Raw genomic sequence first — 12,646 nt, 5'->3', positions numbered from 1 at the left:
ATATAGCAGTATTTAGCTAGTTCTTCTCTCTATTAGCCTACTTCTCATTCTGGAAGAAAAGCAAACAATTGACAGTTTGATGGGTGTATTTCTGAAAATAAATAGAGAGAAAATTAAAATCTATTTTTTAAGATAGAAAAAATACACTCAGTAAATGGTGATTCTTTCTAGCAATAATGTTAGCTATTTATGGGTTATATATATCATTATGGGAATAGTTAAGGAAAAATAAAATCTTAAGGAAATTTTCTAATCTTACATACAGGAATTTTTACACATAGATATATTTAACAACTGATTGAAATATAATTCACTTACTATATCAGTCATAATTCAATAGAATTTTCACTATATTCATAGAGCTGTTCAATCTTTACTACAATCAAATTTAAAACATTCTCATTATTGCAAAATAAATACTGCACATCATTGCTTCCCCTCTCTCAACTCTCTGATTCTTTCCAACCATAGGCAACTACTAGTTAATTTTCTGTTTACTTCTGTCTCTATAGATTTGCCTGTACTGGACAGTTCATATAAATGGATTCATACAATATGTGGTTCTTTGTGAATAGCTTCCTTCACCTAGCATAATGTTTTCAAGTTCTGTTTATATTGTGATATGTATCAGTATTTCATTTCTTTTTACTGCTGAATAATATTTCATTTTATGGATATATTACATTTTATTTATCCATTTACCAGTTAATGTATATTTGGGTTACTTCTACTTTTTGGCTGTTATGGTACTATTTTTTTTAAAAAAAATTGCAGTTCTTGGAATCAAACCCAGGGCCTTATGCACAGAAGGCAAGAACTCTACCACTGAGCCATATCCTTATACCCTATTATGACACTATTTAGCTACAATTTAAATATAATGAATAGAAAATACTTAACATCACTTCCTCCACTTAGTTAACCTCCATACCTGTAAAAACAGATCTTTTTCAGATCTTCCATATATCTCTTGCAAATGTCCTCCAGAGGATCTCTCTTCAGTGGACTGGTGTCCACTAAATTATCATTCCAGGAACCACTCCAGGGTTCCACACATTCTTCTATACATTTCAAAATTTCCTTATCATGAGGAGATGTGATCTGAGCACCAGTTTCCCAATAAACCTAGATGACAAATATAGCTATAATTACTTGAAATGAAATTATCAGAACTTTTCTTAGCCACAGTAGAGATCTTTGGTTTTATGAACAAATACAAAGTTATGAACAAAGTTATGAACAAAGTTAGTCACGTAAAAATTTTCAACATGACACTAATAAATACAAAAAGATATTGATGGTAATGATTACATGGTGATTTATTTAAAAATTACATTATTTCCTTTTGTAGAATTTATTTTAGCCAGGGATAATGGCACCTGCCTGTAACCCTAGCACTCAGGAAGCTGAGGCACAAGGATCACCATGAGTTTGTGGCCAATCTGAACCACAAAACGAGTTCAAGCCCAACCTAAACTAAAGTGAGACCTTGTCTTGAAAAAAATAAAAATAAAAAAATAAAAGAATTTACTTTAATACCAATGCAATATAAGTAGACATCATTGTAATACGCATATACTATAGTGTCCAATCATACTCTTGGAATTATAACCATATACTAAAAGAATCTACAGAATATCCCATAAAACTTTATACAATTAAACTCAACATTATGAAGTTGTGCTTATGTGGTACAAAAGAAATTAATTATAAAATCCCAGAACATATGCACAGAAAAATTCCCAAAGCATTGCATGTGGATTTCTCACAAGAACCGGAGCAGGTTCCTAACATCAGTCAGCTTGGGATATGGGATCCCAGGACTCATATGTAGAAGTTCTCGTGGGTTTCCTCAAGATTTGGACAGTATAAAAGGACACAGATGTCAAGAACAGCTTGCTGCTGTGTTTATGGTTTTATGTTCACGATAGCCTGCACTGCTTCCTTGAGTGTACTTTTATCTCACTTTTTCCTTTTTCCTTGGCCCAAGCTTGCTCTGCAGAACCAATTACTCCCTCACTTTGCACTTTGACTTTTTTTTTCTTCTTTGGTGCAGGAGGGTGGTATCAAACTCACAACTTCACGCCTGCCAGCCAGGTGCTTATGCCACTGAGTTAAACCCCCGGCCCCTGACTTCATTTTGAGACAGGGTCTCACTATATAGCTCATGCTGGCATCAAACTCATGGCAATCCTGTCTCAGTCTCCTGAGTGCTGCGATTACAGTTGTGTGCCATCACAGCAACTTTTACTTTTTCCCATATACTGTGTCACTGCTTTTTGCTCATTTCATTCTTTTTCAAGATGAGAAAAACTTGGAATCTAACTCCAAAAGGAGAGGCAAATAACCCAAAACCCAGTAATGTTTATTTGGCTAGCCATTTTTAGAAGGAGTTAGCCGCTAACATTTCCAGAGTCATTTTTCACCCTTCTCCATTCTGCCATATAATCTGACACAATGAATGGATCCTGTGGCCAATACGGAACCAAGGAAGAAGGTCAAAGGGAGGGGGAAAGGTTAAGCACCATTTTTCTGACTTTCTTCCTATATACTCCCATGCATTCTTCATATCCTTGGTACAATGCAACTGTATTTCTGAAATGGCAGGATAGTAGGGGTTGAATGAGGAAGTCAAGGGCAAATAGAAGTAGAAAGGCCAATGAAGATACCTTTGTAATTGTACATGTGGAGAAGCAGTAAGGGTCACTAGGGATATAAATGCTGTGCGGGCCAGGCTCAATGTTTTTATCTTTCTGTTTACAGTGTTAAGCTTGTAGTACATATTACGGAAATAAGATAAGAACTATAAAATAGGCAAAGGTCAGGATTGCAACATTTACCTTGTATCCATTGTCTTGCTTGGGGTTGTGAGATGCAGTAATCATCACACCTGCAACTGCTTTGAGCTCTTGGACTGCATATGGCTGAAAAAAATTATTATAACATCATAATTCCATTTGCTCCCTAGCTATTCATACATTTGGCACAAAAATGTTTGATTAAATAACTGTAAATGACATTATAGTATAAATTACCCACAGTCTCATAGACTCCAAGTTTGTGGGTGGAGTTCATTTTTAAATATGAGGTACAAAAATCATCCAATTATTAGATCAAATGATTTTCCCCTCAATCTCTTTTAATTCAATCTTTAAAATTTTTTTTCAGCAGGAAAAAGAACAAAACAGTTTCAAAACAGGTTAGTAGAATAATAATCAAGACATTGCATATTCTTTTACTTAGTCTTGTAAACATTTGTCATCCTTTTGTTCATTTAACAATAGTTAATGAATACCTACAATGGTGCCAGTGTTAAGGTTTATGTCTAGACATCCCCCCCAAACCCTTTTGTAGTCAGAAGTGGGACTTTTCAGATGTGGCTGAATCTCAAGTGTATGAGAAGCTGAGATTAAGTGTGTGATGCTGGAATCAAGGGTGTCTCATTACTGAATTAGCTCACTGACTGATTCTGCTTGGTTCTTAGTAGGATGAAGGGTGCTACACCCTGGCTATGAGTGCTAATTGTCCTAGTGGCAGAGTAGCTTGGATGTAATGTAAGGAACAGAAAGAGGGCTGTCGCTTGCCACTTGTGTGCTGCTTGTTGTCTTCTGCTTTTTCAAATTTTTTAATTTTTATTTTAAAGAGGGTAAAATTAAACACAACAAAACAGAACATAAGAAAGCAATGTAAGAGACACAGATTTCAAAGCAAGCAACTGGACATCTTTACTATCTAACATATTGTCTCTTGTTTTCTTCCAAATAGTTGCCCATATCTTCACATACAGTGAATTCATACAAAACAACATAGTATAAAACTGATCCAAACAAGATGATGAAGGCATTTTAGGTCTTCAAGACCAGACAATAAGGAAGTCAACAATGGCTGTCATAGTGTCTCTCATTCTCTTCAAAATAGCTGTCCATATCTCTGTGTATGTTGAAATTAAACAAAACAAAACAGACCAAAATCACTTTGAACAAAGAATAACAGTATTGGATTTCACATCATGATGCTATAGAATCAGCACTGGGTACTGCAGTGTCTCTTTTTCTTCAAAGTAGTTGTTCATTTCATCACACATTATATATCAGTTCTCATAAACCATTTATAGATTCTACATGTGCATGAGTCTCTACATGTATTTCTATCCTTTCTGTATTAGAGGGAAAAATAAAACAAAACAAGAGAAGACAAACAAATTCCTAGATAAATATGAAACAAAAAAGTCATATAAAACCACAATACAAGGTGATCAACAATGGTTACTATGATGTCTCTTGTTATCTTCAATAGAACTGTCTATATCATCAGGCATAGTATAATTGAACACAGTAGTACATAACACTATTAATAAAAACAAAACATTGGAGAAATTACATGACTTCAAAAGCAGGTAATCATCAAACCAAAGTGGGTATCCTAGTAAGTCTTGTCATCTTCAGAGCAGTTGCCTATACTCTCAGACCTGATACTATTGATTATAACAGATTTGAATAAAATCAGTCAATACAAAACAGCAGTCTAACAAACCAGATTCAAATAATATTAGTCATAATAAGACAGTGTAAGCTATACAGGGCTTCAGATTAAGTTAAAAGGAAATTAAGGATGGTTACCTTAGTACATTCTGCTATTTTTGGGACAGCTGTCTATGTCCTCAAATCTAGTCAAGTAGACAAATGGGAACAGAATATAATCAAACTAAACAGAGTGGTGAGAATAATGTGGATTTTAAATCCTGATACACTATTAACAATATCATCTGCCTTCCTTTTTTAGACAATTCCTCCCCTTTCACTTTCACAGGGTGCACTGTACATTTTGGGTCCCACTAACTCCTTTAGTTCTTAGACTGCTATTTACCTAAGTGGTTCTGAACCTTTTTACTCTTGGGCTTGATCTGAAGTTGTATTCCTTTACCTACAAAAGCCTCAAGGTTTTCCTTCATTAGAGCTGAATAGTTCTCTACTGCACAAAAGCATCACGTCTTTCCAATCTATCTGCAGGTGCTGGATTAGTTGCCATTGCCTTCTGCTTGCATGGCTTTGTCAATGAACAGTTTCTCCTCTGTGATGTCCCTCTGCCATATCACCCTGCCTCGGAGCCTGCTGACTGTAGAGTGAAACCTCTGTAAACTGTGAGCCAAATAAACTTTTTCTCCTTCAACTTTGGGTGTTGGACATTTTATTTCAACAACCAGAAAAGTAACTAAAACAACCAGCCACTCTGAACCTTGGAGAAAAGATTGGAGAAATACTATCACAAGATACTGAAGTTAGAAGTAAATTTATAAATCATTTAATCTATCATATTTTACAGTGAGGCTTGTCCCATACTATATAATCACTAGGTAGAGAATTGATAGGTAGAACACAGGTTTCTGGCTTTCCAGTTTGAAGAGTTTTATACATACCCTGTGGTTTTTGTTGTATAAAGGTCAACTCACGATCTTCCCTAACACATTTAATTCTCAGGCGGAATTTCCATTTTTCTCTGTAATAATTAATTTGTGTTCTTAGGATGTTTCTCTTCCAGCTCCTACCATTACATTTACTTCTCTCCTGACAATGGTGAGGGGTATGAACATGACCCAGTTTTGATCACAGTAACCTATTCCCTTGAACTGAAACTGTCTCATAAACCAAGCCTCTTCAGAGCCCCCAACATATTCTAGCTACAGTTAGTCAGGGCAGATTGCCTTTGACATGTTAAAAAGTGTGAATCTGGGGTTATTAACAGTATTTTCTCTACCAGTTAGAGTAAATCTACCTACACAAGAGAGAAAAGTCAACATAGTGGGAATGATGATAGCTGGAACTGGCAACTGTAAGGCAGAATCTTACAGAGATGGTCTAACTTCTGGAATCTTCCTTGGTTTCAATTAGTCATTAGGGCTAGAGTTTGGGGAATTCCTTCAACGTATGTCCAATAAGTCACTAGAATAGTCTATAGAGATATATCTATTCCTCAAATATTTGGTAAAACTTGCCTATAATATCATCTAAACCTGGTATTTTAAATTAGAGAGTACTTTTTGAAACAAAAATACTAATTCAGCTTATTAAATGACCATAGGTCTATTCAGAGTTTTAAAATTTCTAAAGTTTTGATGTAACAAGTATTCTTCTAGGAAATTGGTGAATTCATCTGAACTTGTACATTTATTTGTATTATGTTGTTCCAAATATTGTGCTTTTAATAATTCCTATTATGCTTTTCTTTTAATTTCTTTATTTGTGGGTTCCTTGTTTCTTGACTACCTTTTCCAGGACCATTTATCTTTTTTTAGTCTCTTCAGAGACCTAACTCTGTTGATAGCTTCTTTATTTTTTGCTTACTTGAGTTTTTCTTATGCCTTTACAATTGCATTACTTCTACTTAGTTTAGATTTTATGTTTTAGCATAAATAAATTAAATTAAAGCTTAACTCACTTTTCAAAACTTTTTTATTTTTTTTTATTTTATAGAGGGTAAAATTAAACACAACAAACCAGAACATAAGAAAGCAATGTAAGAGACATAAATTTCAAAGCAAGACAATCAGAGATCTTCACTATCTATCATATTGTTTCTTGTTTTCTTCCAAATAGTTGTTCATATCTTCACATAGAGAATTCACATGAAACAACATAGTATAAAACTGATCTGAACAAGATGAGGAAGGCGTTTTAGGTCTTCAAGATCAGACAATAGGGAAGTCAACAATGGCTGTCATAGTGTCTCTCATTCTCTTCAAAATAGCTGTCCATATCTCCATGTATGTTGAAATTAAACAAAACAGACCAAAATTACTCTGAACAAAGAATAATAGTATTGCTGGATTTTACATCATGATGCTATGGAAGCAGCACTGGGTACTGCAGTGTCTCTTTTTCTTTAGAGTAGTTGTTCATTTCATCATGCTAAGTTCTCATAAACTGTTTATAGGTTCTACGCATGCATGAGTCTCTACATGTATTTCTATCCTTTCTGTATTAGAGGGAAAAACAAAACAAAGCAAGGCAAAACCAAATTCCTATAAAAACATGAAGTGAAAAAGTCATGTAAAACCACAGTACAAGGTGATCTACAAGGGTTACTGTGTTGTCTCTTGTTATTTTCAGTAGAATTGTCTATATCGTCAGGCATAGTATAATTGAATATAGCAGTACATAACAATATTAATAAAAACAAAACATTGTAGACAGCATAAAACTTCAAAAACAGGTAACAATCAAACCAGACTAGGTATCCCAGTGAATCTTGTTATCTTCAGTGTAGTTGCCTATACTCTCAGATTTGATATTATCAATCATAACAGATTTGAATAAAATCTGTCAATACAGAACAGCAATCTAACAAACCAGATTCAACTAAGATCAGTCATGATAAAACAGTGTAAATGATACACAGTTTCATGTTAAGTTAATAGGAAATTAAGGATGATTATCACACTATATCCTGCTATTTTGGGGATAGGTGTCTGTGCCCTCAAATCTAGCATAAGGAGACAAACTGGAACAGAATATAATCCATCTAAACAGAACAGTGTAATATGGGTTTTAAGTCCTGATACACTATTAACAATATCCTCTGCTTTCTTTTTTTAGACTATTCCTCTCCTTTCACTCCCACAAAGTGCACTGTGCATTTTGAGTCCCACCAACTCCCTCAGTTTTTAGCTTGGGTGGGGGGCAACCTGCTATTTACGTAAGTGGTTCTGAAACTTCTCACTCCTGGACTTGATCTCAAGTTGTATTCCTATACCTACAAAAGCCTCGAAGTTTTCCTTCATTATAGCTAAGTAGTTCTGTGTTGCATGTAAGTATCCTGTCTTTCCAACCTATCTGCAGGTGCTGGTCGAGTTGCCCCTATTTCTCTCTGGTTCCCTGTCACATAGAGGGATTTGATTTCTGATCCACAAGCCCTTTTTCAGGTTAATTATATTTCCTATACAGAGCATCTCAGTGGACCCTTCTTCCTGTGTTTCTTTTTTTAAATTTTCTTCTTTTTTTTTAGTGTATCAAGGCCATGTATGTTAGAGATTAGAGCCAACATTCTTTGCCTCATTTCTGCTATGCCATTTTTCTGCCATTGGTTGTCTACTTTTCTCTTTCATTCCACTGTCTGCTTCATTCATTGAGGCCTTTCTGCCACTGTTCCTGATATCCTGGTATTTTTTTCTCTCTCTCTAGAATGTCTTTCAGTATTCTCTGTAGGGTTGGGTTGGTGGTGGCAAATTCCCCTAGTTCCTCTTTGTCATGGAAGCATCTTGTTTGTCCATTAATTTCTAGAGACACTTTTTCAGGGTACATCAATCTGGGCTGGAGGTTATTTTCTTTCAGGGCTTAGAATACTTCGCTCCAAGCTCTTCTTGATTTGATAGTCTGTGTCAAGAAGTCTGCTGTGATTTTGATGGGGTTTTCCTTTATAGGTGATCTGTTTCTTTTCTCTGACAGCTTTTAGTATTCTGTTCTTATACTGAATTTCTGGGATCTTGATTATTATATGTCTGGGTGTACCTCTGTTTTGGTTGTAGTGGCTGGAATTCTGTATGCCTCATGCATCTGAATATCATTTCCTTTTCCTATGCTTGGGAAGTTTTCCTTAATTATTTCTGTGAATAGCCTTTGTATTTCCTTTGTTTTCACCCCTGCTTCTTCATTTACATTTTTTATTCTTAAGTCATCTTCTAGCCTTTGTATTGTTACTGCCTGTTCCTTTGTTTTTTTTTTTTTTTTTAAGAGATCTTTCCTTTCATGATCACACATTGTAAACCTGTCTTCAAGTTTTGATAGTCTATCCTTAGTTTCTTTCAGGCAGTTTTGCCAGCTTACAATGGAGTTTTTAACTTCCTGGTAATCTCTTTGAATCTGCTTCATGTATTCTAGGTTTTCTTTATATTCTTCATTAAACATTTCTCTCCTGTTTTTGTGTTCCTCCATTTTTCTGTCTGTGTCTTCTTGAGAGGTGCTTAGCATTTCTTTTATTAATTTACTTATATCTTGCTTTATTTGATTAAATTTCACTTTTGAGCTCTTCTATGAGGTCCCGAAGATATCTCTTTATGTCCACTGATGCCATGTCTGATATTGCATGTTTGCTGTCCTCAGTCTCTTTTGTATTTACCTCTCCTGGATCAATACTCTCAGGGTTTAGGGCTGGGGGCTTTTCTTATTTCTTTCTCTTGTCATGTTTTTGGTTCCTTCCATACAGGTGTATAGTGGAGGTCCCAGCCTCTTTCCTTGTTGGTCATGGTTCTTCTGAAGCGTACTGGCTTGGGATTTCTGCACTCTCTAGTTTGCTGTTGGTGTAAGCAGGAGCGGTGTATGCTGGCTGCTTCCCTCCAGGCCAGTCAACCTGCAGTGGTCTTTCACTGTGTTAGTGTGTGCCGCACCTCTGGAATTAGTTTAGGATGATTTACTGTGACCCAGGCCCAGCAGATCCCACCAATCTGCTCTGGGAAGGGAGCAAGTGACCGAAGTCACTGGCGTTCCTTGCTCCTGCCTTCCTGCCAGATTCCAATATGTTGTCCAATTGGTTGCCCTTTCCTGTGAGGGGGTCTTATTCCCTGCATTCACTGTGGGTTAATGCAGGTCTCCACGCTGGCTCTGTTCTCCACTGGGCTTGCTGACCTCTGACTTTAGCACAAGCACAGATCTGGTGGGTTGCAGCAGTGCAAGTTTGGGCGGCTCCGGCAAGTCATGGTGGCCGCTAATCTTAGCTGCTCTAATGGTGGCCCCAGGACTGTGTGTTTAACCAGCTCTTTTCCTTTTAGTTTCTTCCTGGGTTGAGAGGATCCACCTCCCTCTTTCCAGACCTCTCCAAGATGTTTCACTTTGGCATCCGAGTTGTCTCTCTCAATGAGCTTCTGTATTCTTTGTGAGAGCCCTGTAATCTTTCTTTCTAATGTATTCACTAAAGTTATAAATTTGCCTTTAAGTATGGCTTAGTTCTGTCCCCAAATTTTTGCTTTCATACTGTTCAGTTTTAAATACAAGCAGTACTTGCACTGCAGTTCCAATATAACATCATTTCTATTGCCACATTTTTGTTAAATAGCTTGAGTGTCCTAATAACATTTTCAAATTTCTGTTACTGTGGTAACATTAACCATGAATAACTGTATTAAGTACAAATGTGGTTGCTAGCTCTTCTGTCCACAAGTTCTTACATATATAATATATCTATCATGGTCAATGATCTATCATGTGACACTTTTAAAGTCTGTCAGTGATTGGTCACTGTGTATTATTTATTTATTTATTTGGTACCAGGGATGGAATTCATGACCTTGTGCTTATCAGGCAAGTGCTTGAGCCACTGAGCTAAATGCCCAGCTGCTGTGTATCATTTATTAATCAGCTCTTAGACATGTGGCTGTGCATTCTCCTTATTTCCCAGTGATAAACTCATGTGACATTTTAGAAAAATGGATAATAGAAAGAGGGAAAAATGCATAAAGAAATTGGAATTTAACAAAGATCAAAATGTAGCAAAGAAACTTTTAAAAAGTGATAGTTGTGAAAAGAAAATTGCACTAAACATAAATGAGTTATAGACAAGGCATTTGAGAATACCAGCACTATTACCATTCAAAAGACTTTAGATATGCAACCAGAGGAGCATAATGAAAGACAAACACATGGGGTTGTAATGAAAAGGCTGAAAAAGAAGAAGAGGTAATGATACAGGTAAAACACTTTATATTAAAGGATCTCTCAGAGATATTTCAATATGTTGAAAGTAACAAAGGATAAAATATTGGAAGGTGGTCCAAGGTATATAACAGTCTGCAAAGGAATGGTAAAATGCTCACTCACTGAAAGTTAAAGAAAAGAAGCAAACACTTCACAATCCTGTCTAGTTTTCTTTTTAAACAAAGTAAGAACTTTAGTATTCAGTGTTTCTAATATTTTAAATTGTAATGTACTAAATATTTTTTACCATTTTTCCTTTCCCTATATATTTTTAACCATGAATAAGAGAGTCTTTAATGTTTTGTCAAGATTATAAAAATCATGGAATATTTGCAATTTTTCTTGTTGACTGTGAAGATCATTTTGCATGGATCTTTAGCTTCATAGCTGTCTTTATAGCCCTGCATTACCATTCAAAGCAAGAACTACCTGTAGTTTCTCACCTTCAGTTATATCTTCCTTAATCCACACATTACTTATTGATCTGTGTTAAGATTCTATACATAGGGAGTTTTATGGGATTTTTAATTTATAATTTTATTTCATTGGAGTCCAAGGATATAGTTTGATAAACAGTTCTCCAAGATTTGTTGAGACTTTCTTTGTAACTCTGTTTAATACCAACATGTATCCTACCAACATGGAATAAAGGGTTTCTATATACACTCAATGGATCAAACCTGTTAAGTGTGTTCAAAACTGTCTCTAATAATTTTTGTCTGCCTTGTCAATTTCTGAAAGAAGAGCATTAAAATAGCCCCACCATGACTGTGGGCTTGTCACCTTTTAGAGATCAAGTTGTTAGGCGGTTTAAAAAATGAAAATAAACTCAAAACAAAATTTTTTCCTTCCTTTGATTCCTCATGTCACTAATACAAAACTATATTTGTGACAAAGTTTTAAATTTTAGTTAAGAAATCTTGCCAGTGGCTGGGCATAGTAGTATATACCAGTAATCCCAGCACTGAGTGAGTTTGTGAGTTTGGGACCAGCCTGGGCTACAAAGTGAGCTCAAGGCTTGAACTACATAGTGAAACCTGGTCTCAAAAAGACCAAAAAAAAAAAAAAAAAAAAAAGAAACCTTGTCAAGAGCAGCCAGCTGAACAATCACTAACAGAACATACTTACTACAAAAGGTGTAGGAACATATCTTGAAAAAAGGTACACAGGAACACCTTTAGCCAGTAGGACTGCAGTTGTGAGTTTAGCAAGCCTAAAAAAAGATTTAAAAGATTTCCCTTAGTCCTTAGCTTACTATGCTTTTTAAAAAATAAAAAACTTCCACATACATAATAAATATATCTTATTATAATTAGTCTGAGTTCAAAGTATCTTAATAAAATCAATTCTTATAATCATTTTTAAAAACTTTATGCTCCAACTTAAAACTTCAAATAAATAAGATTTATTTAAAAAGGAAGTTGGCTTAGTGGTAGAGCACCTGTTAGCAGGTACAAGGCTCTGGGTTCATCCCCAGCACTGCATCGTACACACAAACACAAACCTAAACTAAAAAGAGCTAACAATGAACAGAATTGATGCTATAATTTTTTTTCTGCCATTCATTTTAATGGCTTTAATTAGGACATAAAACCCACAAAATGCAACAGAATGGTGGAAAGTCAAATAAAATAAATGCATCATGTATATTTACTCCCTGAAAAAGTATCACTATGTCATGACCATGAAAATACTCTTAATCAAAAAGAATTACAAGATAATATAAACTTTATAATTACTCTTACCCAGTCCCTTTACAAATATATTAAACTTACAAGCTATGACATCATTTTAAATGTGAACTCTAAAAATTTTAAGATTTTACTTCCTTTTGTGAAATCCGTAGCTTATCTTTGCTGTACTTTTTCTTCTATTTCAGCTCTAAAATAAACACTAGCATGTGAATACACTTCTATTTGGTAGTCTCCTGTTTCAGCAGTACTACCTACTTGTAGGAAAAGCAC

At 35.2% G+C, this 12,646-nt stretch overlaps 1 protein-coding gene across 1 annotated transcript in view; it reads right to left on the bottom strand.

The window, feature by feature from the left end:
* Positions 1-12,646, bottom strand: part of Pgm2l1 (phosphoglucomutase 2 like 1) — a 77,701-nt gene that overhangs the window by 25,641 nt on the left and 39,414 nt on the right. Inside the window, exons 4-6 of the mRNA XM_003463435.5 lie at positions 11,811-11,895; positions 2,841-2,924; positions 932-1,125 (exon numbers count right to left, since the gene is read on the bottom strand). Of these exons, the coding sequence (XP_003463483.1) occupies positions 932-1,125; positions 2,841-2,924; positions 11,811-11,895 (363 nt within the window). The remainder of the gene's footprint in view (positions 1-931; positions 1,126-2,840; positions 2,925-11,810; positions 11,896-12,646) is intronic.

This window comes from Cavia porcellus, unplaced genomic scaffold (assembly GCF_034190915.1).
Source record: "Cavia porcellus strain 051 isolate PalLab524CR breed Dunkin Hartley unplaced genomic scaffold, mCavPor4.1 scaffold_9, whole genome shotgun sequence".
In the NCBI taxonomy this organism is placed as follows: domain Eukaryota; kingdom Metazoa; phylum Chordata; class Mammalia; order Rodentia; family Caviidae; genus Cavia; species Cavia porcellus.
Note: the sequence above shows the minus strand (reverse complement) of the source record. Positions and strands in the feature narration are given on the sequence as shown.